General features: G+C 46.3%; 2 protein-coding genes across 3 annotated transcripts in view; one reads left to right on the top strand and one right to left on the bottom strand.

The window, feature by feature from the left end:
• The window catches only part of APPBP2 (amyloid beta precursor protein binding protein 2), a 47,572-nt gene extending 42,220 nt beyond the window's left edge, over positions 1-5,352 (bottom strand). Inside the window, exon 1 of the mRNA XM_063146613.1 lies at positions 5,200-5,352. Coding sequence (XP_063002683.1) covers positions 5,200-5,340 — 141 coding nt within the window. The 5' untranslated portion in view covers positions 5,341-5,352. The remainder of the gene's footprint in view (positions 1-5,199) is intronic.
• A 10,419-nt stretch (positions 5,353-15,771) lies between these two features.
• The window catches only part of PPM1D (protein phosphatase, Mg2+/Mn2+ dependent 1D), a 43,799-nt gene continuing 37,073 nt past the window's right edge, over positions 15,772-22,497 (top strand). Inside the window, exon 1 of one of the 2 annotated variants that reach the window (XM_063146549.1) lies at positions 15,772-16,510. In XM_063146549.1, coding sequence (XP_063002619.1) covers positions 16,120-16,510 — 391 coding nt within the window. In that variant the 5' untranslated portion in view covers positions 15,772-16,119. The remainder of the gene's footprint in view (positions 16,511-22,497) is intronic. The other variant, XM_063146548.1, reaches the window with a different exon arrangement.

Raw genomic sequence — 22,497 nt, forward strand, 5'->3', positions numbered from 1 at the left:
CTGAACAACCATCTGTCAGGGATGCTTTAGGGTGGATTCCTGCATTGAGCAGGGGGTTGGACTCGATGGCCTTGTAGGCCCCTTCCAACTCTGCTATTCTATGATTCTATGATCTTAGTTTGCAGACAAACTATGGCTTGCACAAAGGTTTTTCCAATAGGTAAAAGCAGCTGAATCGAATTACATGACTAGGAAAAATAATAATAATAAAGCGCACATGTCTACGTATGCATAGGATTGTACTGGCTGTTTGGGGCAGGCTGGGAGTTGCAGGACTTTTTTCTACCTATACATTTGTACCCTTAGCTACTTAAAAATGGTATGTACTTGAATTGCAGCATATCCTTGAGAAAAGGCTGGGTAACAGCGCTGTCTCTTACATTCTGCTGACATCTTGGAATCTGAAATATGCTCCCAGTCCTTTGTCATTTAATGAATATGGCAGACACTGACCGGGGAAACACTGAATATATTCTGAGATTAAGAGCAGAAAATGGATCTGCCAGGAAAAATAATACCAACACAGTAATATGGAAATGATGAGAGTAGAAGAAAATCCGCACTTTTAATCAGGACTATAGTCACTCGCCTTTGGTGATTCAGGTTCATCTCCAGCAGATCAAACAAACACATTTTTGTAAACCAGAAGTGAGTTGGTTCTCTCTTTTTTTCTTTTCAGCTGTTAAAATGGGGTCAGGCAGGCTAATAAAATTTTGTTGCAGGCCAGTAAATTCGATGAGCTTATTTGCAAAGATGCTTTTCAAAATTTCCTCCATTGTTTTCTGGTCCTCTAGCTCTCCACCGTCCCATTTCAAAGTTCATAACTGCAGTTATAGGGTCTAGAAACCCCACAGAAGTATAACTCATTCCTTCACATCATCATGTTTTCAGGCATTCTGGTGCCGCTGCACCTTCTACCCCAGCTAGTTAAGAACTTTCTGCCTTACCCAGATGTTTCTGCCTTACTGGTGCCCTCCGGATGTTTTGGACTACAACTCCCAGAATTCCTGACCATTTGCCATGCTGCTAGGAGTTCAAGCTGAAAACACCTGGAGGGCACCAGGTTGGGGAAGGGTGCTTCAGACTCATTACGGTTCCTTTTTTAAAAAACAATAACCTGTTTTGAAGTGGTCATGTAAAAAAGCATTTCAGCAGAGTTCTTGATAAAACCAGAAAAGTGTCTGGCATTCAAAACAATACAGTGCATCGTTTCAGCTATATTATCCCGACATTCCTTTATTATCTTCTGGAATTAACAGCCTAACATATATCAGCACATTGAGACCCTAGTAATAAAGGTCTACGCTGGTTTTACCAGTCTGCAGTGCTGCAGTAACATCACAGTTTGTTGCACTGCTCCGGAGTACTGTGGCCTGCAAAGACCCCAAGCGTTCAGTTGCTCACACAGGTCTTAATACCAAACCATAAATGTGCCAGGCAGCGCAGCCATGACCTCATTAAATTATCCCATTTTACAGGTAGCGAGCTTGCCAAAGGCAACTATTACGACAGCAGCTGGGGACCTGACCTCTGGTATACTGAAAGCGGCTTTCGGAAAGGCACAAATGGGACCTGCAACAAAATGTTGCAGTGTGGCATGTTCCTGTTCAATGCCTCATCCAAGAGCCTCCATTCCGTCCCCCAATTTTCTGTTTCTCCCCATCCCTACTAGTCAACCAGTATTCTGTGGCTACTGAGCATGCTCAGTCCTCAATGAGCTGCTTTAAGGTTTCTCCAGGGTTAGGTCTTCAAACATTTTTTTTTTGTACTTCTGCAAACCTGGAGGTTCCCCGAAACCCGCCGATACCTTCCTCTTGTGCACGGGCGGCGCCATTTTAGCTAAATAATCAAAAGCGTTTGAGCCTGATCATCAGGAACAGAGGGAATAATTTCCAGCTTATATTGCTCATGAGCAAATATCACAAGATTTACATCTAGCACGAGCAGTTAATAGAACAGAACCAGAAGGGCATCTGCTGTACACCCGTCTGCTCAGGGGCACATTCATCCACCCACCCACCCACCCAAACTGGACTACTGCCTGTCGCAATAAAACAACAAAGCTCACCGAAAAGCTTGCTTAGCATTCACAGTGCCTAGAAAAACATGTGTGAAGTTGGGACGTCTCGCTTTCCTCATCACAGAAAGCTAGAGAAATGAGCTAAGATATCTAGCTTTCAGCTAGCATATGGGGAAATTTCCATTTTGCTCTTCTTTGACTGGCATAGATTTCCTGGGCTCTGACAGGGCTCATCCTTCCGTTTTTAAATAATGCAGCTCCATCCTGAGGAAGCGGTGGCTTTAATCTCTAGCGCAGAGACACATTTTGGGGGCGGGGGAGAGAAACCCCTCTTGTAGAAAACACCCGAAAGCCTTCTCAGGTGTGAGGGAGAACCGTGAACTAGAAGCCTACCTTCCCTTGAATGCTCTTTAATGATACACCAAAGGTAGAGGACATCTGGAAGTGACTTAAATGGATCCCATTACAGCTCTGCGATTTGATTGTCCTTCTAGACTAGGTCAGTGGTGAAAGAAAAGGGGGGATTCCTCTCATTTGTGGAACCTTTTAAAGCTCACATACAGAATGGGGAAATGTCGCTCACACAAGCACATATATACAAAGAGGGTGGGGAGAGATTAGCTATTATCCTTGCAGCCTTCTTAAAAACAAGGGTCATATACAAGTACACCTCTGCACTGTCCCCCAAATGTGTGGAAATGTGGTATTTTCCACCATCAAGAAAAGAATCTTAATAACCAGGATGACTTTTTTTAAGGAATACTAAATAAACACCATAAAATAACGTGCTACACAATAATAAGATTAGTGTCCAAGAATGAAGAAATCTGTATGCAGCCCAGAGAAAAACACTTTTTCCCCTCTAGGAAAATACCAAGAGTGGTTTGCACCCAGGCTATAAGTAGATAGTACTTTGAATGTGTAACCAGAGAGCAAAAAGCAGAGCCAGCAATAAAATCAAGAGATGGCAATTGCAGAAAACAAAACAACTCAAAAGACATACCTTCTCTGTTAAAGGGATGTTTAAGATTAACAACACCAGCTCCTATAGCCTCAATTCGTAAAGCTAGCCCAACTTCCCAGGCTAAAGTTGAGTGAGCACAAATCTGCCTTTATTCTTATAGGTACTGAAGGAAAAGTCACTACGACCCCAAAATAATACTCAGGTTATCACACTGCAGTTGGGCGGCAGGTAGGGAAGAAAGGTATAAATTAGTCATTTGGGGTCCTATATGGCTTTTATTATCACTACCTGAACCTTCAACTTTACAGAGCTCCTAACTCCATGATACCCCACAGTTCCTTAGACCCAGAGCTCAAGGAGGGAAAAGTATGAAGCAAAAAAACCCAAATAGATGTTTCTTGAGGGTGGGCATGTTGAAAATTGAGCTAAGTGCTAATGCATAAAGTTGGATGGTATATTGGTGCATGTCCAGGAAAGGTGTACCTCCATAAAAGTTGGGGTTTAATACAATTGAGGAGGCAAACTTTAGGAGAGGGTAACAAAGGAGGGGAATAAAATTTTCAGGAGGGGGTGTAATTGCTAGAGGAACAGAGCAGAATGGCCTGGAATTTTACAATAGGGCAGGAGGAATCTTGGTGTGGTCACTCATGGAAGTGTAAAAACAAAAGACAGAATATATTCTACAAGGGGAAAATTTTACAGTGAAGGGGTACAAGGGAAGAAAGAACTACTTTTTTTTTAGGTGTGGGTGAGAAGTAAATGCAAAACAACCAGAGAGGGATGCAAATTCTACAGTTTGGGGGTGCAGAAAAATGGGAGATTACAAATGTAGATTCTAGAGGTTGAGTGCAAATTCTACAGTGAGGGGATGCAATTTCCCCCCCCCCCCCACAGAAGTGTGCGTGGGGCAATAGGCAGTGCAGATTTTGAGCACTGAATTGGGGTGGCCAATTCTACTGCAAGGGCATGCAAATATAATAGGAGGAGAAGTAAGGCAATTAGAGAGGGTGCAAATTATTATTTTTCAAGAGGGGGAAAGAGAAACAAAGCAGATTATCTATGCTGGGGTGCAAGATGTACAGTTAAGGGGTGCAGATTAGGAGGAGGGAATATGCAAAGCAAATTCAGGGAGGTGCAAATTCAGAGAGGGGGATACGCAAGGCGGATTCAGAGCAGGGGTGCAAGACCTATAGTTCGGGGGTGCAGATTCAGAGGGAAGAAAATGCAAAACAGATTGAGAAAGGGGGTGCAAGTTCTAATTAGGGGGTGCAGATTCAGAGGAAGGGAATATGCAAAGCAGATTGAGAAAGGGGTGCAAGTTCTAATTAGGGGGTGCAGGGTCAGAAGAGGGGAATATGCAAAGCAGATTGAGAAAGGGGGTACAAGTTCTAATTAGGGGGTGCAGATTCAGAAGAGGGGAATATGCAAAGCAGATTGAGAAAGGGGGTACAAGTTCTAATTAGGGGGTGCAGGTTCAGAAGAGGGGAATATGCAAAGCAGATTGAGAAAGGGGGTACAAGTTCTAATTAGGGGGTGCAGATTCAGAAGAGGGGAATATACAAAGCAGATTGAGAAAGGGGGTGCAAGTTCTAATTAGGGGGTGCAGATTCAGAAGAGAGGAATATGCAAAGCAGATTGAGAAAGGGGGTGCAAGTTCTAATTAGGGGGTGCAGATTCAGAAGAGGGGAATATGCAAAGCAGATTGAGAAAGGGGGTGCAAGTTCTAATTAGGGGGTGCAGATTCAGAAGAGGGGAATATGCAAAGCAGATTGAGAAAGGGGGTGCAAGTTCTAATTAGGGGGTGCAGATTCAGAAGAGGGGAATATGCAAAGCAGATTCAGAGGGGGGTACAAATTCTACAGCTCGGGGTGCAAATCTTTTCTTTTCTTTTTGAGGAATGGGTGGGGGCAACAAGCAAAACCGGTTCTGAGGCGGCGGGGTGGGGGGCTTGTTCCGATTCTATACCTGCAGTCTCGTATGGGGAGGGGGTGGGAGTGGAGGAAGGGGAAGCCATTGCCTCCTCGCAAGGCCAAGTCTGAGGGTGGCGGGGGTGGGCAACCATCTTGGCGCCCCCTCCTCAGAATAGGAAGAGATGAAAAATGGGGTGCGGGGAGGGGGGAGAAGAGAGGGAAGGCGGGAGCCCCCTTCTCCGGGTCTCCCCTCTTCTCCCCCGTCCACCCCGGTAAAGAGAGGGGGGTCTCCCCTCTTCACCCACCTTGTAATAGACGTCGAACTGGATGTTCTCGGGCAAAGAGCGGATGTCCCTGCGGCGCGCCCGGCCGTAGCTGTCGACCACGGCCGAGATGGCGGTGTTGTAGAGCGTCTCGGGCACCCACTCCAGCTCCACGGCCGCCATCTTGCGTGTGCCGACAGGGAGGGAGGGAGGGATGGATGGAGGCGAGCGGCGGCGGCGGCACCCGCCTCTTTCCCCTCCTTCTCCCCCTCAGCCTCCCGCCCAGGCTCGGCTGGGCTGCGTTGCGGCGCTCGGGCCTGCTCGGGCCTAGTCGCTCCGCCCAGCCCAGGCGCTGAGGCGAGGGTCGAGTTCCGTCTGCGGCTCGCTTTCGCCTCAGGAGGCCGCGGGGCGAGGCCTGCTCGGGCGGGAGCCGCTGGGGGCGCCGTCGCCGGCTCGGAAGGAAGGAAGGAAGGAAGGCAGGAAGGAAGGAGGGGGGAAAGGATAAGAGGGAGGAGGAGACCTGAGGCGACGGTGAAGGCCGCAGGTCTCTTTCTCTGGGTTGGATCCATGCTTAAGAGGAGAGCCATTGAAATCGCCAACCAAGGTTGCACTCCTCCTATGTAGGGTGACCCTATGAAAAGGAGGACAGGGCTCCTGTATCTTTAACAGTAATGTAGAAAAGGGTATTTCAGCAGCTGTCAATTGAAGAGGGTGAAATTCCCGCTTCATCAACACAGTTAAAGCTGCAGGAGCCCTGCCCTCTTTTGTATCTGGCCACTCTGCCATAGCTAGTGTAGCTTTAACTGTTGTGATGAAGAGGGAATTTCACCCTCTTCAATTGACACCTGCTGAAATTCCCTTTTCTACATTACTGTTAAAGATACAGGAGCCCTGTCCTCCTTTTCATATGGTCACCCTAGTCGTGTGGCCCAAACGTGGGCCGTGAGATCAATCCAGATGGGCCGTGGTTGGGCAACTGTGAAATTGCGAAAGTGGGTCCCATGTTGCAGTTTGGGAGTTTGAGGTGAGCCTCCGGTCTGGACCACTGTCGTAGACAAGGTAGACTTCTTGGGTCGATAAAGTGGGCTATACAGTCCACTAAAGCTTGTGCCAAAAAATAAATGTGGTAGACTTTATGATGCCACAAAACTCTTTGTTGCTTTTTGCTGCCACGGATTTAACATGGCTTTCCCTCTGCCTATATGTGCCTATTCCATAGAAAAATCCCACTGAGCTCACTAGAGCTTACTCCAGGTAAGGGATTACGGAATTGCAATTCAAAGCTACATTAGATCCAACACTTTCTTCACTTTAATGGTTGCGATTCTAGTCTATATTTGCTCTTTATTACCCCCTCCACAACTCACCCTTTTTTTACCTGGAAGTAAAAGCCCAATTGAACCGAAAAGTATCCCCGCCCCTTTTACTCCTGAGGTTAAATTAAAACAAAGCAAAAAATTAGAGCACAATCTGTAGAATTGCAAGCTTAGCAATTTACATTTATTATATTGTATTTTGTTCTTTTAAATGTTGTTTTGTATTTTATATTTTTAAACTTTTAAAATGGCATTTTAGCTTTTGAGCGGGTTGTAATCCGCCCAGAGAACATTAGTCATTGAGCGGATTAGAAATGTACTAAATAAAATAAATAAATGCATTCTCCCCCTCACCCCAGGCTCAGCATGTGGATGTCTGTCTATCTGTCTGTCTATCTATCTGTCTATCTATATCTACCTGCTAGTTTGAGTTGAATAGGGTGACCAAATGAAAAGGAGGACAAGGCTCCTGTATCTTTAACAGTTGCATAGAAAAGGGAATTTCAGCAGGTGTCATTTGTATATATGGAGAACCTGGTGAAATTCCCTCTTTATCACAACAGTTAAAACTGCAGGAGCTATACTAGAGTGACCATTTTAAAAGAGGGCAGGGCACCTGCAGCTTTAACTGTTGTGATGAAGAGGAAATTTCACCAGGTTCTCCATATATACAAATGACACCTGCAGAAATTCCCTTTTCAATACAACTGTTAAAGATACAGGAGCCCTCTCCTTTTCATAGGGTCACTCTAGAGTTGACGGACTGTGTCCATGAAAACTTATGCCAAAATGAATCTGTTACATGCTTAGCTCAGAAGTAAGCCCCATGGAGTTAAATGGGACTGACAACCAGATAAATATGTGCACTAAAGCTTGCACACTTATGCAGTTACCTGGGAGTAAATCCCAGTGTACTCCATGGGGCTTCATTTGAGGAAACATGTATTAGGGTTTCCCTGTCAGTATTGTAAATTTGAACAAATATAAATAGCCTCTGAGAATGGGCAGAATTGCTTCTCCTTCATCACTGAGGAACCACAACCCACCTCCCTTCTTTGGGTTTCTTTCAAAACGGGCTCTTTAACTCTATTGCCCATTCACTTTTGCCTCATTTTCTTTTATTTTGCTCTTCCTGTCCTAGTTAGAGACACAGAGGCTGTTCAGACAACGCCCTAAGCCATGGCTAGGGCCGCTAACCCTTTTTCAGCAAGCGGTTAATGAGCATGGTTAAACCGTGGCTATGTAGCCACCACAGTTAGGAAAAATGCCATTCATACGACACGCTAAGCCATCATGGTTATCTCAAAACGCTTAACCATCATGGCTTAGCGTGTTGTCTGAGCAGGCCCATAATAAGCCTGTGCTATCTGTCAAACATTCTGACTTTCCCATTTGTTTCTTGACTTGGGGAGGTTCACTGGTATAAAGCTTAACCGCTGTTTTGGGGCCAAAAGTATACAATATTTAAAATATGTTACTGTATTTTAAATCTTTGCATGGCTGCTAGTTTTCATTTTTTTTTTAATTTGGTGTTTTTTTTCATTTTGGTTTTATTCTGTAGTTTAAAACTTGTTATTTATTTATATTATTCTGTAGTTTAAAAGTTATTTATTTATATTATTAATTACCTTTATATACCACCCAGTAGCCGAAGCTCCCTGTGTGGGTCACAACAATTAAAACCATAAAAATACAGCAAAAATAAAACATGATATAAATTATTTATTGTTTCATATTTTTATCGTTTTAATTGTTGTGAAATGCCCAGGGAATTTTGGCTGGGAGGTAGTATACAGAGGTAATCAATAAAATAAATAATGAGGCAATAGATGATGCTACTGACTGTTAACAAAGCACTTATTTACTGCACTTTACATTTTCGCAACCTTTTACCGTTGGAGAACTGAGGCTGCCACATAGTGGCCCTGTTCAGAAGACACCTTAAACCATGGCTTTAACCACAGTGAATAAGGCTTTTTGTACTACTGCACCCATGTTCTTCTTGTGGGTTTCTCACAGGCAACTGGATTCATGGCTTGATCCAGTATAGCTCTTCTTATGTTCCAAAGTATAAATATATATCCATTTGTGTGGCCCCACTCCCAAATCACACTTTGAAAACACTTTGAAATGTATCTAGCTGAAATTTATAGCCCACAAGAGATGGGGGTCAAATGTGGGTGAAAGAAGCTATATTTTAAAATTTGCCTTCCTCTCCTGCAAACCATGGTCACACCTTATTCTTTTTGCTGTTCAGATATTCCCCTCTACTCTAAGGGTGCAATTCTATGCATGTTTAGACAGAAAAATTCCTAGCATTCCCTAGCTAGCATGATTGGCTGGTAAATGCTAAGAGTTGTAGGACTTTTCCCTATTTTTTTTTATTATTATTATTATTATTATTATTATTATTATTATTATTATTTATATAGCACCATCAATGTACATGGTGCTGTACAGAGTAAAACAATAAAATAGCAAAACCCTGCCGCATAGGCTTACAATCTAATAAAATCATAGTAAAACAATAAGGAGGGGAAGAGAATGCAAACAGGTACAGGGTAGGGTAAGCAGGCACAGGGTAGGGTAAAACTATTTATATACATGCATAAGATTGCACCCTAAATGACATTCCATTACCACCTCATAAACCCTGCACTATTCTTTTCTTTGTGACCAGTATATAGAATTGGTGGTGGTGGTAGGTCAGCAGCCGGCAGTCAATGGGCCAAGCTATGTCCTCTTAATATGCCTTGTGGCCCTTCAATTGGTCATCCTCTTTAGTTGTGTAATGGAATTTTTTTATGGAGTCTTTGTAAGTGATGGGTTTTTACTGCGAGATCTGTGTAGGTACTGGAATATTACTGATAAGCCTGTGTATGCAACCTACATATCCTGACGGCTATGCTTGTGGGAAACACCCAAAGTGTTGAGCCAGCTTAAAACTGAGATAAGAAGTAGAAAGTAGTCAGGGCACGCATGGTAATAACCAAGTCTTATCAGTGTAGCTGTTAACAGGACTTGTCAAAGCAGTAGGATGATCAATGACGACATTTAACCTATATATGTTACCAACAGCGGCTGAGACGCAGTCTCTTGTTCTTGCGTGTTGAAGTGTGGTCTATTTTACTGATAATAAAAGGCCGTTTGGGCAAGAAAGCAACCTGAGTCGTGTTCAGTGTTCTGAAATTCCATGACAAGTTTTCTTTTCTTTCATATGCTCAAGCTTTTAAATGCTCTTAATGCTCTATAGAACCTATACTAGATTTTAAAAATAGTTTAGATATCAGCTGTAATGCCGTTGTGATAAACTGCCCCACTTTTATCCATTTTAGTGAGTACTATTGATTGGCATTGATTTAACAGATTGTGTTTATTGGTAAGATGGAAGTCTCGTTGTTAGACTTTTCAGCCAAAGAGCAGGGCAAAAACAGCTAAAGAAAATAAATACCCCAAAGAAAGAATACGAGCATTATGGCTACTAGCAGCAAGGTGTTTTGTGGGTGGGTGCGAATGGAGCAGTAGACTTTGGCTCACCACTATTCCTACTCAGCTGGGACAGTGCAGTGTACTGGTCATAGTATCAGACCAAGACTTGAAAGGCCAGGGTTCAAATCCCCGCTCAGCCAGTCAATCTCTCTCTGTGTGTCCTACTTCACAGGGTTGTTGTGAGGATAAAATTAGGGTGAGGGAGAACCCCTTGGAGGAAAGGCAGGATATGAATGTGCTAAATAAATTAAAAAATGAAAAGAGCCCTTCTGCAAAGCTAGCTACTGATCAGGGGTCTGCAGACACTAGCTTGAACTAGCATAGGAGGAAGATCGTATACAACTCTCCTAGAAAAATCCTTTTTCCTCCCTCTCTTCGAAATCTGAACTCGATTGGTTAACCTGGTTGCCTTGACAACAGCTTAGCTGACCGCCCAGAAGCACGCTTCCCCTTCTTTGCTCCTCAGTCTGCAGCGTTCTTATGACGCCATTAGGATGCGCGCAAGGTATGCAAGCCCCTCTAGGGCGCATCGCGCAGGCGCAGGCCCATTTGTTCTTTCATCTCGCCCGCCTCCCCTAAATGGTGATTGGTCGGCTTTGGATTCCTTCCCGCCGGCACCCTGGAGGCATGCTGGGAAGTGTGGCGGATGAAGGAAGAATGTCCTAGTAAATATGGAGGGCAGTTTTCCTCCCCAATCCTAGCCTTCCCTATACGAGTTATATTGCTGGAATCAGACAAAGGTCCATCTAGCTTAGTGACATGTTTCCAACAGTGGTCAGCCAGATACTTATCATAAGCAGCAGCAGCACTACTCTTACTAGCTCTCCCCTGTTAACTGTCCCCAGCTTGTGCCTCTAAAAAATGAAGTTTCTGTTTCTAAGCATTTTCCGAGTCTTGTGACACTTTAAAGATTAACATATGTATGTTCAGTCAGTAAATGGCCTACAACACCTGGCATTGCCCAGCCAGTTTAGGATTGGCTGGAAAATGTTGGGACTCCCCCACCTTTCTAAACATTATTATTATTATTATTATTATTATTATTATTATTATTATTATTATTTCTTACCCACTTCTCCCTTTGGATCGAGGCGGGGAACAACATTAGTACAGGAATCAACACATTTAAAAAATTCTTGATTTTACATTCATCTGGGTAGGCCTGCCGGAAAAGGCTAGTCTTCAAAGCTGCCTTAAAATCACAGAGTTAATATTATGAATCTCCTTTAGCAGGCCATTCCATAATCTAGGGGTGACAGAAGAGAAGGTCCTTTGGGTAACAGTTATCAGCCCAGTTTTGGCTGACTGGAGTAAATTCTTCCCAGAGGACCTGAGTGTGTGGGGCGGATTGTATGGGAGAAGGCGATCCCGCAGGTAACCTGGACCCAAACCATGTAGGGCTTTAAAGGTAATAACCAACACTTTGTACTTCGCCCGGAAACTAATTGGCAGCCAGTGGAGTGATTTTAATGTTGGGGTAATACCTAGATGTACTGGTGACCAACCTGGCTGCCATATTTTGAACAGGATTCAGCTTCAGTTTGTTTTTCCTCATCCAGCCCATTACCGCCTCCATGCATAGGATTGCAGTCTTATTCTGGCATAAGCTTTCGTTGGCTAGAAGTGGACAATGACCACAAAAAATTATGCTAGAATAAATTTGTGAAGTCTTTTAAGATGCCACAAGACTCCTTGTTGTTATTCCTAAGCATAATTGCGAATTAAAATATACGAACGTTCCTGCCGGATCATGCCAAAGGTCAATCTAGTCCACCATCCTAGTTCCAGCTGCGATCAACCAGATACCTCAGGACAAAGATGGCCATTCCTTGTTTGTTTGCTTGTTTACAACATTTATACCTTGCCCTTTAGCCAAAACTTACAAAAATAAGTCCCTGTCCTCAGGTTTACAATCTAAATTTCAGACATGATACACAAGGGTAGATGTCTCTGCCATTGACCTAGCTGATAGGAATTGCAATACTCATCCTTTGCCATGGAGTTGCCTTCCTTCCCCCCTCCCTTTTTTAAAAAAAAGTCTTCCAAAAAGCCATCTCAACCAGGCTGGGGCTGTCTGGACAGTGCCTGGACAGGAGACCTCTATGTACACTGCCTTGGAAGTCCGTGATGAAGGAAAAACGGTGGGATATTAAAGCAATAAATTTACTAGGGGTGCAGTCTAAAGATGTTTTAGGGCACAATCCTTTTTATTCTGCATCCTATTTCTTCTGCACCTCTAAATTTGGAGCCTTATGAGCATCTGGAGCAGAATGGGAAGCACAGCTGAGGCTATTGTCGCTTTTGCTGCTCTTTCCGCTCAGGGTTTTTGCCTGTTTAGCTGGGGGGCATTGGAGGGGGAGGGAAGGAAGCTGGAGAGGCCTTGGGATAGCTCGTACCCTGGCCTCTCCAATCCCCTCTACTCCCTGTGTCCATCAGAACACCCCCCTCTATCCTGTCTCTGAGGCCACTAGTGTGGTTCTCTCTGCGCCATTTACAAGGGATAGGGGAACGGCCGGGGATTACTGGTTCTGAGGTTGGAGCACTGTCTCTGACCTCGGATCTGGGAATCCAAAGTATCCTATGTCCCTGGGAATGCAAAGTATTCTCTCCCCAGCCCACCTGGGCACTGTCTAAAGGCTATAGGATTGCTCTATTCTTCATTGGAATTGTAGTAAACTAGTTAACATATCAGTTAAAATCTGCATGTGGATAAAAGCAATATTTATGAAGGAAGAAACATCGTTTGCCTTTAAATAACGTACAACTCTGCTGTAACAGGCAACATCTTGGAACAGGCTCTCCCTCCTACGAAAGAGAGAGAAAAAGAGGACTGCCTCTCTTAAGATGGTTCTTGTCACCTTTGGTTTTAAGAGGCTGCTCAATTATTGGGGACATACATTAAAGATTTCCTGCCACTGGGAAAAAGAATGGATCAACCTAACCGTTTAAACATTACAGCCCTACAATTTACATAGCATTTTTGAGATATTCAAAGTGTTTTTTTTTTAACACTAGGGAGCTTCGAGATCACTACCAAGAAAGCAATCAAAGATTGGGAGCATCTTGATTTCATCACTAATAGCTCCTGATACAATCAAACAAGCCCCATTAACTAAGCCTAAGGATACATCTTTGAAATAATCACATATGCTTCACATTTACCCTGCCTGCATTCTGAATCCCTTTCTCTGTTGTTTCCTCTGTGTCTAATAATTTAGATTTCCAGAGGGGTAGTGGCGTTAGCCCATTTCAGCAAAAACGAGCAGTGCAAATCCATATATTTATGTATTTATTAAATTTCTTAAACACCCCATAAACAATGTCCCAGTATATCTACTTAGAAATACCCCTCCCCTTGATTTTAGTGGGACTTACTCCCAGATAAGTTTGTAGAGGCAACTTAACACTGACAAATTTATTATGGCACAAACATTTGTGAACTACAGTCCATTTTATAAATGCATGTGAAATAATAAATTAGACAGTTTTAAAGTCCCAAAAAACTCATTTCCCATTTGCCTGTAAAGTGTCCCAGGCACCCCTGTGATTCCTGGGTGGTTCCCCGCCCCCCCCGGTTTCTTGCACCACCAGTCAAACGAGATCGTGCACTTTTGCCTTTTTCTCTCCAGTGGATTTTCTGGCTGGTTATCATGGGGGAAACGCCCTGCCTAGTCCACGGAATTTTGTGGAGGGTCCAGACGTTGACAGCTTCTGCTTGGTTTCCCACAGCTTCTCGCATCGTAGTTCTTTCCACAGAAAACCCTTTAAAGAAGAGAAGACGGAAACAGCTGTGTGATGGCTTTTACTTTCACCCCCATCCCCACCCCCACCCCCACCCCCAAAAATGCCAACTTTGATTTTTAAGAACAGATGTTTCCTGGAAAAAATAAAAAGCACAAAACTTGAAACTGCTAAATTTATTTTAAAGTGCAAGAAGTACGTCATGCCAATAATAGCAAACAAATTGGAAAGGAACGTCTATGGGTCTAAACTGCATTATTTAATAGGAATTTTATTATTTATTTATTTATTTATTTATTACATTTTTATACCGCCCAATAGCCGAAGCTCTCTGGGCGGTTCACAAAAATTAAAACCACGATAAAACAACCAACAGGTTAAAAGCACAAATACAAAATACAGTATAAAAAGCACAACCAGGATAAAACTACGCAGCAAAATTGATATAAGTTTAAAATACAGAGTTAAAACTGTAAAAATTAAATTTAAGTTAAAATTAAGTGTTAAAATACTGAGTGTTAAAATCATCCCCCCCAACTCACACACTTGCGCGCATGCACACACAAACTCAGCATCACTCACTCCAAACAAACACAGGCATGAACACATGCATTCACTCAAAGACCCCATGCACCCCATTCACCTATACATTCTCTCTCCCTTTCTTCCGGGTGCATTCCGGAAGTCCGAATGTGGAGCTGCCCCACCCCCACCCCAGCATCCCTGGCTTCACTTCGGCTGGGTGGGCGCGGGGCACCATCTCGCCCGCCCAGGCCCAGCTGAATCCTCGGGCCGGGCTGGCTCACAGCCAACGCGCATGAGTGCTGCACTGTGCCCGGCGCCCGCCTTAGCTTGGCGCTCTAGACGGCCGCCTGAGTGGCCTCTATGGTAGCACCGGTCCTGATTGTGTGAAAGCCCTTTAAATTGCCCTTTCAGGACCAAAAACGACATATTTGTTGCTGGGGGGAAATCCATTTCTCCTCTAGCTGCTGTGAGAAGTACAGTTTTATTTATTTATTTATTTATTTCAGCATTTTTATGCCGCTATTCAGCCAAAAAAGGCGCTCACGGCAGCTTACAAAAAAGTATTTCTTGACAGTCCCTGCCCACAGGCTTACAATCTAAAAGACATAGCACAAAAGGAAAGGGGATTGGGAGGGAGGAGGAGGAGGGGGGAAAGGAAAGCAAATTTAGGCACTACAATCTTACTTCAACTCAGAGAAACGGGATGGTGAGGGAAGGAGTCCCCGCTAGTAGAAAAGTGCCTGGGTCCCACTTCCAGATGCTAAATGTTTAGACCGTCAATTCCCAGTATTCCTGACCATTGGGCCGTGCTGGAAGGGGCTTCTGGGATTTGTAGTCTCCCCCCCTCCAACCCCCCTAAAGTAGGGTGACCATATGAAAAGGAGGACAGGGCTCCTGCATCTTTAACAGTTGCAGAGAAAAGGGAATTTCAGTGTCATTTGTATGCATGCAGCACCTGGTGAAATCCCCTCTTCATCACCACAGTTAAAGCTGCAGGAGCTATACTAGGGTGACCAGATTGAAAAGAGGGCAGGGCACCTGCAGCTTTAACTGTGGTGATGAAGAGGAAATTTCACCAGGTGCTGCCTGCATACGAATGGCACCTGCTGAAATTCCCTTTTCAATACAACTGTTAAAGATACAGGAGCCCAGTCCTCCTTTCCGTATGGTCACCCTACCTAAAGAGCTACTTTCTGCCCAACACCAAAGGAGGATGAAAGCTTTTTCTGCACCCCCAAAACTCCACAAGGCCTCATCCGGGTGGGAAGCACACTCACCCACCCACCTACCCCCGGGCCCGTTTCTTCCTAAAAGCGGCCTGTAAACTCATTAGCATCACAACAACAAACAACAACAACAACAACACGTAGAAGGGTGAGTTTTGGAAAGGAACAAAGCACTTTCACTCCGAGATAGGGAGGGAGAGAAAGTGGAGGGTGCGCGTAAAGCCTCTTTGGAGAGGGGAGGCGGAGCGACGGGCGCTCAGCGCGGAGTAGTAGTGGCGGCGGCGCTGCTCCTCCTCCTCCTCCTCCTCCCCAACCCCGCTTGGAACGTTGAGCTCCCGAGCGTTCCATCGGCGATTGTTTCTCCCCCTTTCCGCCCGCGTTCCGAGCTCCGCGCGCGCGGAGGAGGGAGGAGGAGTCGAAGCCCCCCCGAAAAGGAGAGAGGGCATGTCCGAACCGCGCCGCCGCCGCCGCCGCTTCCCCCGACGGACATAAACAATAAAAGTCGCCGGCGGCGAAGGAAAGCAGGACTCGCTCCGGGGAGGAGGAGGAGGAGGGGGGGCGCAGCGCCCTTCTTTTTTTCTCTCCCCCCCCCCGCTTTCCCGGAGAGGAAAGGGCGCGGGAGGCATCGGCGGAGAGGCAGAGAAAGGGAGGCTCCCGTTTCCCGCATGGAGGGTCTGTGCTCGCTGGGGGTGAGCCTCTTCTCGGACCAAGGGGGCAGGAAATACATGGAGGACGTGACCCAGATCCTGGTGGAGCCCGAGCCCGAGGAGAGCGGCCGAGGAGGCGCCGGGGCGGCCGGGCCGGCGTCGGCGTCGGCATCGGAGGAGCGGCCGCCCCCCGGTCTCCCCTCGCCCGCGCCGGGCTGCGGCCGCTCGGTGGCCTTCTTCGCCGTGTGCGACGGCCACGGCGGGCGGGAGGCGGCCCACTTCGCCCGCGAGCACCTCTGGGCGTTCATCAAGAAGCAGAAGGGCTTCCGCTCGCCCGAGCCGGCCGCCGTGTGCGCGGCGCTGCGCAAGGGCTTCCTCGCCTGCCACCGCGCCATGTGGAAGAAGCTGCGTGAGTTGCCCTCCTCCTCCTCCTCCTCCTCCTCCGCCGTCCGGGCGCCGCTGGGGTGGGGTGGGGTGGGGTGGGGGGACGGCCGGCAGGCGCCGCCGAGCGCCCCCGAGCGCGGAGGGGTTACTCGGGAGTAAGGCCCGCCGTGGCCGTTACTCCCAAGGGAGCCGGCACCGCGCGCCGGCAGCGCCACAGCCCCACCGGTGCTGGGTTTGCTCCGGAGTAAGGCCCGCTGTGCTCAGCAGGGTTGGCTGCCCCGTCGGTGGGCGGGAGATGGCAGCTGGACGGCTGACTCTGGAGGAAGCCCCACAGTGTTTAGCGGGGTTTACTCTCAGGTAAGGGGGCACAGGGCGGCAGCCGCAAAGCTCCGCTGGTGCTGGGTTGACTCTGGAGGAAGCCCCACAGTGTTTAGGGGGGTTTACTCCCAGGTAAGGGGGCACAGGGCGGCAGCCGTAAAGCCCTGCCGATGCTGGGTTGACTCTGGAGGAAGCCCCACAGTGTTTAGGGGGTTTACTCCCAGGTAAGGGGGCACAGGGCGGCAGCCGTAAAGCCCCGCCGGTGCTGGGTTGACTCTGGAGGAAGCCCCACAGTGTTTAGGGGGGTTTACTCCCAGGTAAGGGGGCACAGGGTGGCAGCCTCACTTCCTGATCCTCTGCGTGTCCAACTCAGAAGTAACTCCCACATGTATTGTTTTATGTATTCAGTTCAATGGGACTTACTCCCAGGTAATTGTGTCTATGATGGCAGCCTTACAGCATGAGCCTGTGTGTGTCTACTCATGAAGTAAGTCCGTCAGGTTTTGATGGGACCTGCTCTTTGGCAAGGGAGCCTTGGATTGCAGCTACAGAGTCCAGTCCTTGTCTCCTTCTCAACTCCGGCTCATTTACTTATTTAGTATTTATTTATTTTTAATTTTATTCATTGAATTTGGTGCAACTTACACCTGAGTAAATGGGTTTACGGTTGCAAGGGATCATTCCATACACACACACACACACACATATTATTGCGTGTGCGTTTCTGTATGTTTTTTCTTCTGTTCTGTCCCCTACCCTGGTGAAAGAATTCATTATTTTTTTCTCCAAGGTTCAGTCCAGCAAAGACAAATCTGGGTTTAAACGCATCTTGTATTCGTTTGGGCCACTGTTGTGAAGGACCCTTAAATTAGATGTATGTAAAAAAAATAAAAAAAATAAAAATTAGTTAGGTTAGCATTTGGTTTATTATTATTGAATTCTTTCTCTTCTGATCTGTTGTCATGATGCTTGCGAGGGGTGCATTTACAGCCACAGGTGTGGCGGGAACAGCCATCTCCAACCTGGTGCCCCCCAGATGTTCTGGCCTTTCATTCTCAACAGCCTGAGCCAGCGTGGGTTGTGGTTGAGGATTATGGGGGGTGTACCCCCAAAACATCTGGACGGCACCAAGTTGGGATTGGCTGCTTTGAACTGGAGATGCCTGGACTTCCTGCGGGCAAAGCAGATGTTTTGCCCTTCATCCAAGGTACCCTAAAACCACCAGGCCTTACTTCTACCCTAAGTTTGCAGAACTGTGGCTCAACCTAGAACACATTTAAGCGGGAGGCACATCTGGCCGAAAAGTGTACATTGGATGGTGCCACAGTTCTGCTCTGGCTTGCTTACTCCTCACAGTGGCTACTAGCCCTGCTGGGTAAGTGCTACTTCCAGTATCGGAGGCATTAAGCCTGTATACACCAGTTGCTGGGGAACATGGGTGGGAGGGTGCTGTTGCGCTGTGTCCTGCTGGTGGGTCCCTGGTTAACTGTTGGTTGGCCGCTGTGTGAACAGAGTGCTGGACTAGGTGGACCCTTGGTCTGATCCGTCAGGGCTCTTCTGATCTTCTTACCTGGTGGGTGAGCTGTGTAGCTGAGTTGGAATTTGATTTGATCTCACCGGGTTCTAGTCCACCGTTCTGGTCTGGTCGCTACACCATGTTAGCTAAAGACTGAAGACTCTTTCTAAAAATGGCCCTGAACAGAGGAAATTCGTACACAGCAGCTACGTGCTAGGTTTCTTCTTCATTATGATGCAAAGGGCTCTTCTTCTCCTCAGCCCCATGGATGAGTTTCTAAGCAGGGTTGAGTTCCACAAGATGTAGTTTGAGTGGGACTTCGTGGGGCGCGTGAGGGTGGAGAGAAAGCATTTATGCGCCTTCCAAGTATTGCACTCTCCTGTGAGCACGCAGGACCTCAAAATTCATTTGGAACTCTTGATCACAATGGTTAAATTTGAGCTTAGGATCTTATGAGCTAGAGTGATGCCTTCATGGACCCCGGGGGCTCATGGACTGTTCTTCTCCTAGAGATCTAATTAAGGATGTAAAAAGAGCTGTGCTGGATCACACCAAGGGTCCATCTAGTCCAGCATTCTGTTCACACAATGGCCAACTGGCCGCCCACAGGAAACCCATGAGCAAGACATGAGCACAAAGGTACCCCTCTGCCCATGTTCCCCAGCAACTGGTGCACCTAGACATACTGCCTCTGATACTGGAGGTAGCACATAGCCATCAGGACTAATAGCCATCGATAGCCTTCTCCTCAAGGAATTTATCCACCCCCTTTTTGAAGCTGTTCCAACTAGCGGCCATCAGGACTTGTTGGTGGCAAATCCCATAATTTAACTGCGCGGTGGAATTCGCTACCACAAGATGCAGTGATAGCACTCATAGAATCATAGAATAGTAGAGTTGGAAGGGGCCTCTAAGGCCATGGAGTCCCACCCCCGCTCAATGAAGGAATCCACCTTAAAGCATCCCTGACAGCTGCCTCTTGAAGGCCTCTACGGCGACCTCCCTAGGTCATTGTTTCCATTGTGGTACCGCTCTGACAATCAGGACGTTTTTCCTGATGTCCAGCCGGAATCTGGCTTCCTGCAGCTTGAGCCCATTGTTCTGTGTCCTGTTGTGTGGTTTTCCTCTCCTCTTATCCCCGGAGGTTCAACAAAGCCTGAGCCCAAGTTTCTCTTTTAAGTGTTTGGTGAGATCTCTGTGGGTCTGGCTTTTGGGATACAGCTATGAGGGGTTTGGGCGTTGAAGGCAGCAATCCTATCATACTTTGGAATATATCTGAAGCTTACTGAGTAGACATGCGTGGGACTGCACTGTTTGTGTATCTTATGGTGTACAATCCTGTACCCTCTGGCCTGAGAGTAGGACCCATTGAACTCAATGAGACTTACCTCTGAGCAGACGTGCATAGGCTTACACTGTCAATTTTACTTTAGGTTGTCAGAAATTGGCATGGAAGCCTGACAAAATGGAGGGAGGTCATATGGCTGGCGTTGGGTGCCTATCACCTCTCAGTTCTCAATTTGTATGATGTAGAGGTTAGAGTGCTGGACGGAAACTCAGGAGATCTGGGTTCTAGACCCCACTCGGTCATTGAACCTCGCTGGGTGAATTTGGGCCAGTCACTGACTCTCAGCCTAACCTACCTCGCAGGGTTGTGGGGAGGATAAATTGGGAAAGGAGGATATCATGTAAGCCACCGTAGAGGCAGGATATAAATGTAATCCTAAATAAAAAATGTAAACTTCCACTCTAAATCCAAAATCAAGCAGTTCTTGAAACCTCGTAATGTATTCAGAGGAGGAGGAAAACTTGTGACAGGTGCCCAGGCAATGCAGAGATTGACTAGAGTTAAAAGTTAACTCTGTTATTAATTTTGTAATATTTTGAACTGCTTTGTGTGAAGACTTTTTGCTGATTTGCCTTAACGTGAAACGGCCTTGTACTCTTTACAGTGCAATCCTATCCATGTCTACGCAGAAGTTAATCCCACTGAGTTGAATGGGATTTACTCCCCGGTAAAGGACTTGGAATTAACATTTAAAGCCTGGTATTAACATTTAAAGCCCTAAACGGCTTGGGGCCAGGCTATCTGAAGGAACGCCTCCTCCCATATGTACGTGCCCGGACCCTAAGGTCATCCTCAGGGGTCCTTCTCCGTGAGCCCCTGCCAAAGGAAGTGAGGCAGGTGGCTACCAGGAGGAGGGCCTTCTCTGCTGTGGCACCCCAGCTGTGGAATGAGCTCCCTAAGGAGGTACGCTTGGCACCTACATTATATGCTTTTAGACGCCAGGTGAAGACCTTTTTATTCTCCCAGCATTTTAACAGCCTATAAATAGATTTGAACTTGCTGTTTTCAATTTGTAATTTTGTATTGCTGCTGTTTTTATCTGGTTGAGCTTTTATATTGTATTTTATATTATGGTTTTATGCTGTTGTTTTATACTTTGAATGGTTTTAATTTTTGTGAACTGCCCAGAGAGCTCCGGCTATTGGGCGGTATAGAAATGTAATAAATAAATAAATAATAAATAAATAAGGGGAGTAAATCCCCTTATTGTCTCTGCTGCAATTTCCCTCCAGTTATGTGCCCTGTTCTCTTTTTGTGAACCGCCCAGAGAGCTCCGGCTATTGGGCGGTATAGAAATGTAATGAATAAATAAATAAATAAATAAATAAATAAATAGGCATGCGCAGCACATTTCATTAAGGTGTGCACCCAGGGAATGTTTTTTTTAAAAAGGTGAACATTTATTGAATACTCAATAATAAAAGATATTACTTTTATTCATTTATTTATTAAACACTATAGACACTGATGCGCTACTCCACATTCAGCTTGCCTGACCATAGGAGGGCTGTTAGAAGCATTGGTGGGGATTTATATATTTAATTTATTGCATTTATATACCTCCCCATAGCCGAAGCGCTCTGGGCGGTTTGCAAAAGTTAAAAACAGCGAACATTAAAAAGTATACAAAATTTAAACCATTGAAAACATAAACAGTATAAAAACAACGGTATCCCTTTAAAAACAACAGTTCTGGGATCCGTTGAAAAACAACAACAACAACTTAGCGTTGTTAAATGCTATTGAATGCCTGGAAGAAGAGAAAAGTCTTGACCTGGCGCTGAAAAGATAACAATGTTGGCGCCAGGCGAGCCTCATCGGGGAGATCATTCCAGAATTGGGGGGCCACCACTGAAAAGGCCCTCTCCTTTGTTGGCATCCTCCGAGCTTCCTTCGGAGTAGGCACTCGGAGGAGGACCTTAGATGTTGAGCGCAGTGTGCGGGTAGGTTTGTAGTGACACTGTCCAAAGGAGGGGATTAAAAGGCGATATTAGCCTTTGGGGCCCTTCCTCATGTCCTGTTTGAAGCGTGGCTCCTGGCAGAGCGATTTCTTTTCACTCCTGCTGCCGGGAGCAATGGTGTGCTGTTGGGGGCAGCAGAGAAGCCTGCTGTGTCTGCATCCCCCTCTGGATCCCTACACAATGGCCCCCCGATTCAATGCTTATTGCTTGAGACATTAGGGTGTGCCTGCGCACACCCGGCACACCCCTTGCACATGCCTGTGCCTGTTCTATTATCACAGCTGTTTCACCACCTGTCCTATCTATCCTCACTGTTGCTCTGGTCATGCTCAGCGTTGCTTTTTTAACCATACCGTAATTTGAAATTTACGGTCAATGAAACGAACAAACCAAGACGTTAGGTTTAGCAGCTTGAAGAAGCCGGTCAGCGTTACTGAACTCGGGTATGTGCTAAAACGGGGGGTGGGTGGGTGCCAAATTCTGGGTTGGCCAGATGGCCACGCCCCTTTCCCCAGGCCACACCCCTTCCCCAGCAACTACCAATAGTTGGGAGTTTCCCATCTTTTGTGCACCCCTGTTCTAACAGGTTGAAATGTCTCGCCTTAGTATGAGCTTTAAATTCCAATATGCTGGTATTCTTAGCCACACCCTTTCCCTCTCTGGCCCCGCCCAGCACAGGAAGCCCCTCCCTCGACCGAAATGGAATCCGGCCCTTGCTTCCCGCCGCTGCAATAAAATCCGGAAGGGTTTAAAACAAAAACCCAGTTATCAGAACAGCTTGCAGTGCAATGGCCCTATAATCGTGTGCGTGAGAATTTAGAAATGCATCTCACCCCCCAGTGGTACCTTTTCTGCCTATGTCACTTGGT

Source organism: Elgaria multicarinata, chromosome 22 (assembly GCF_023053635.1).
Source record: "Elgaria multicarinata webbii isolate HBS135686 ecotype San Diego chromosome 22, rElgMul1.1.pri, whole genome shotgun sequence".
NCBI classification, from domain to species: Eukaryota; Metazoa; Chordata; class Lepidosauria; order Squamata; family Anguidae; genus Elgaria; species Elgaria multicarinata.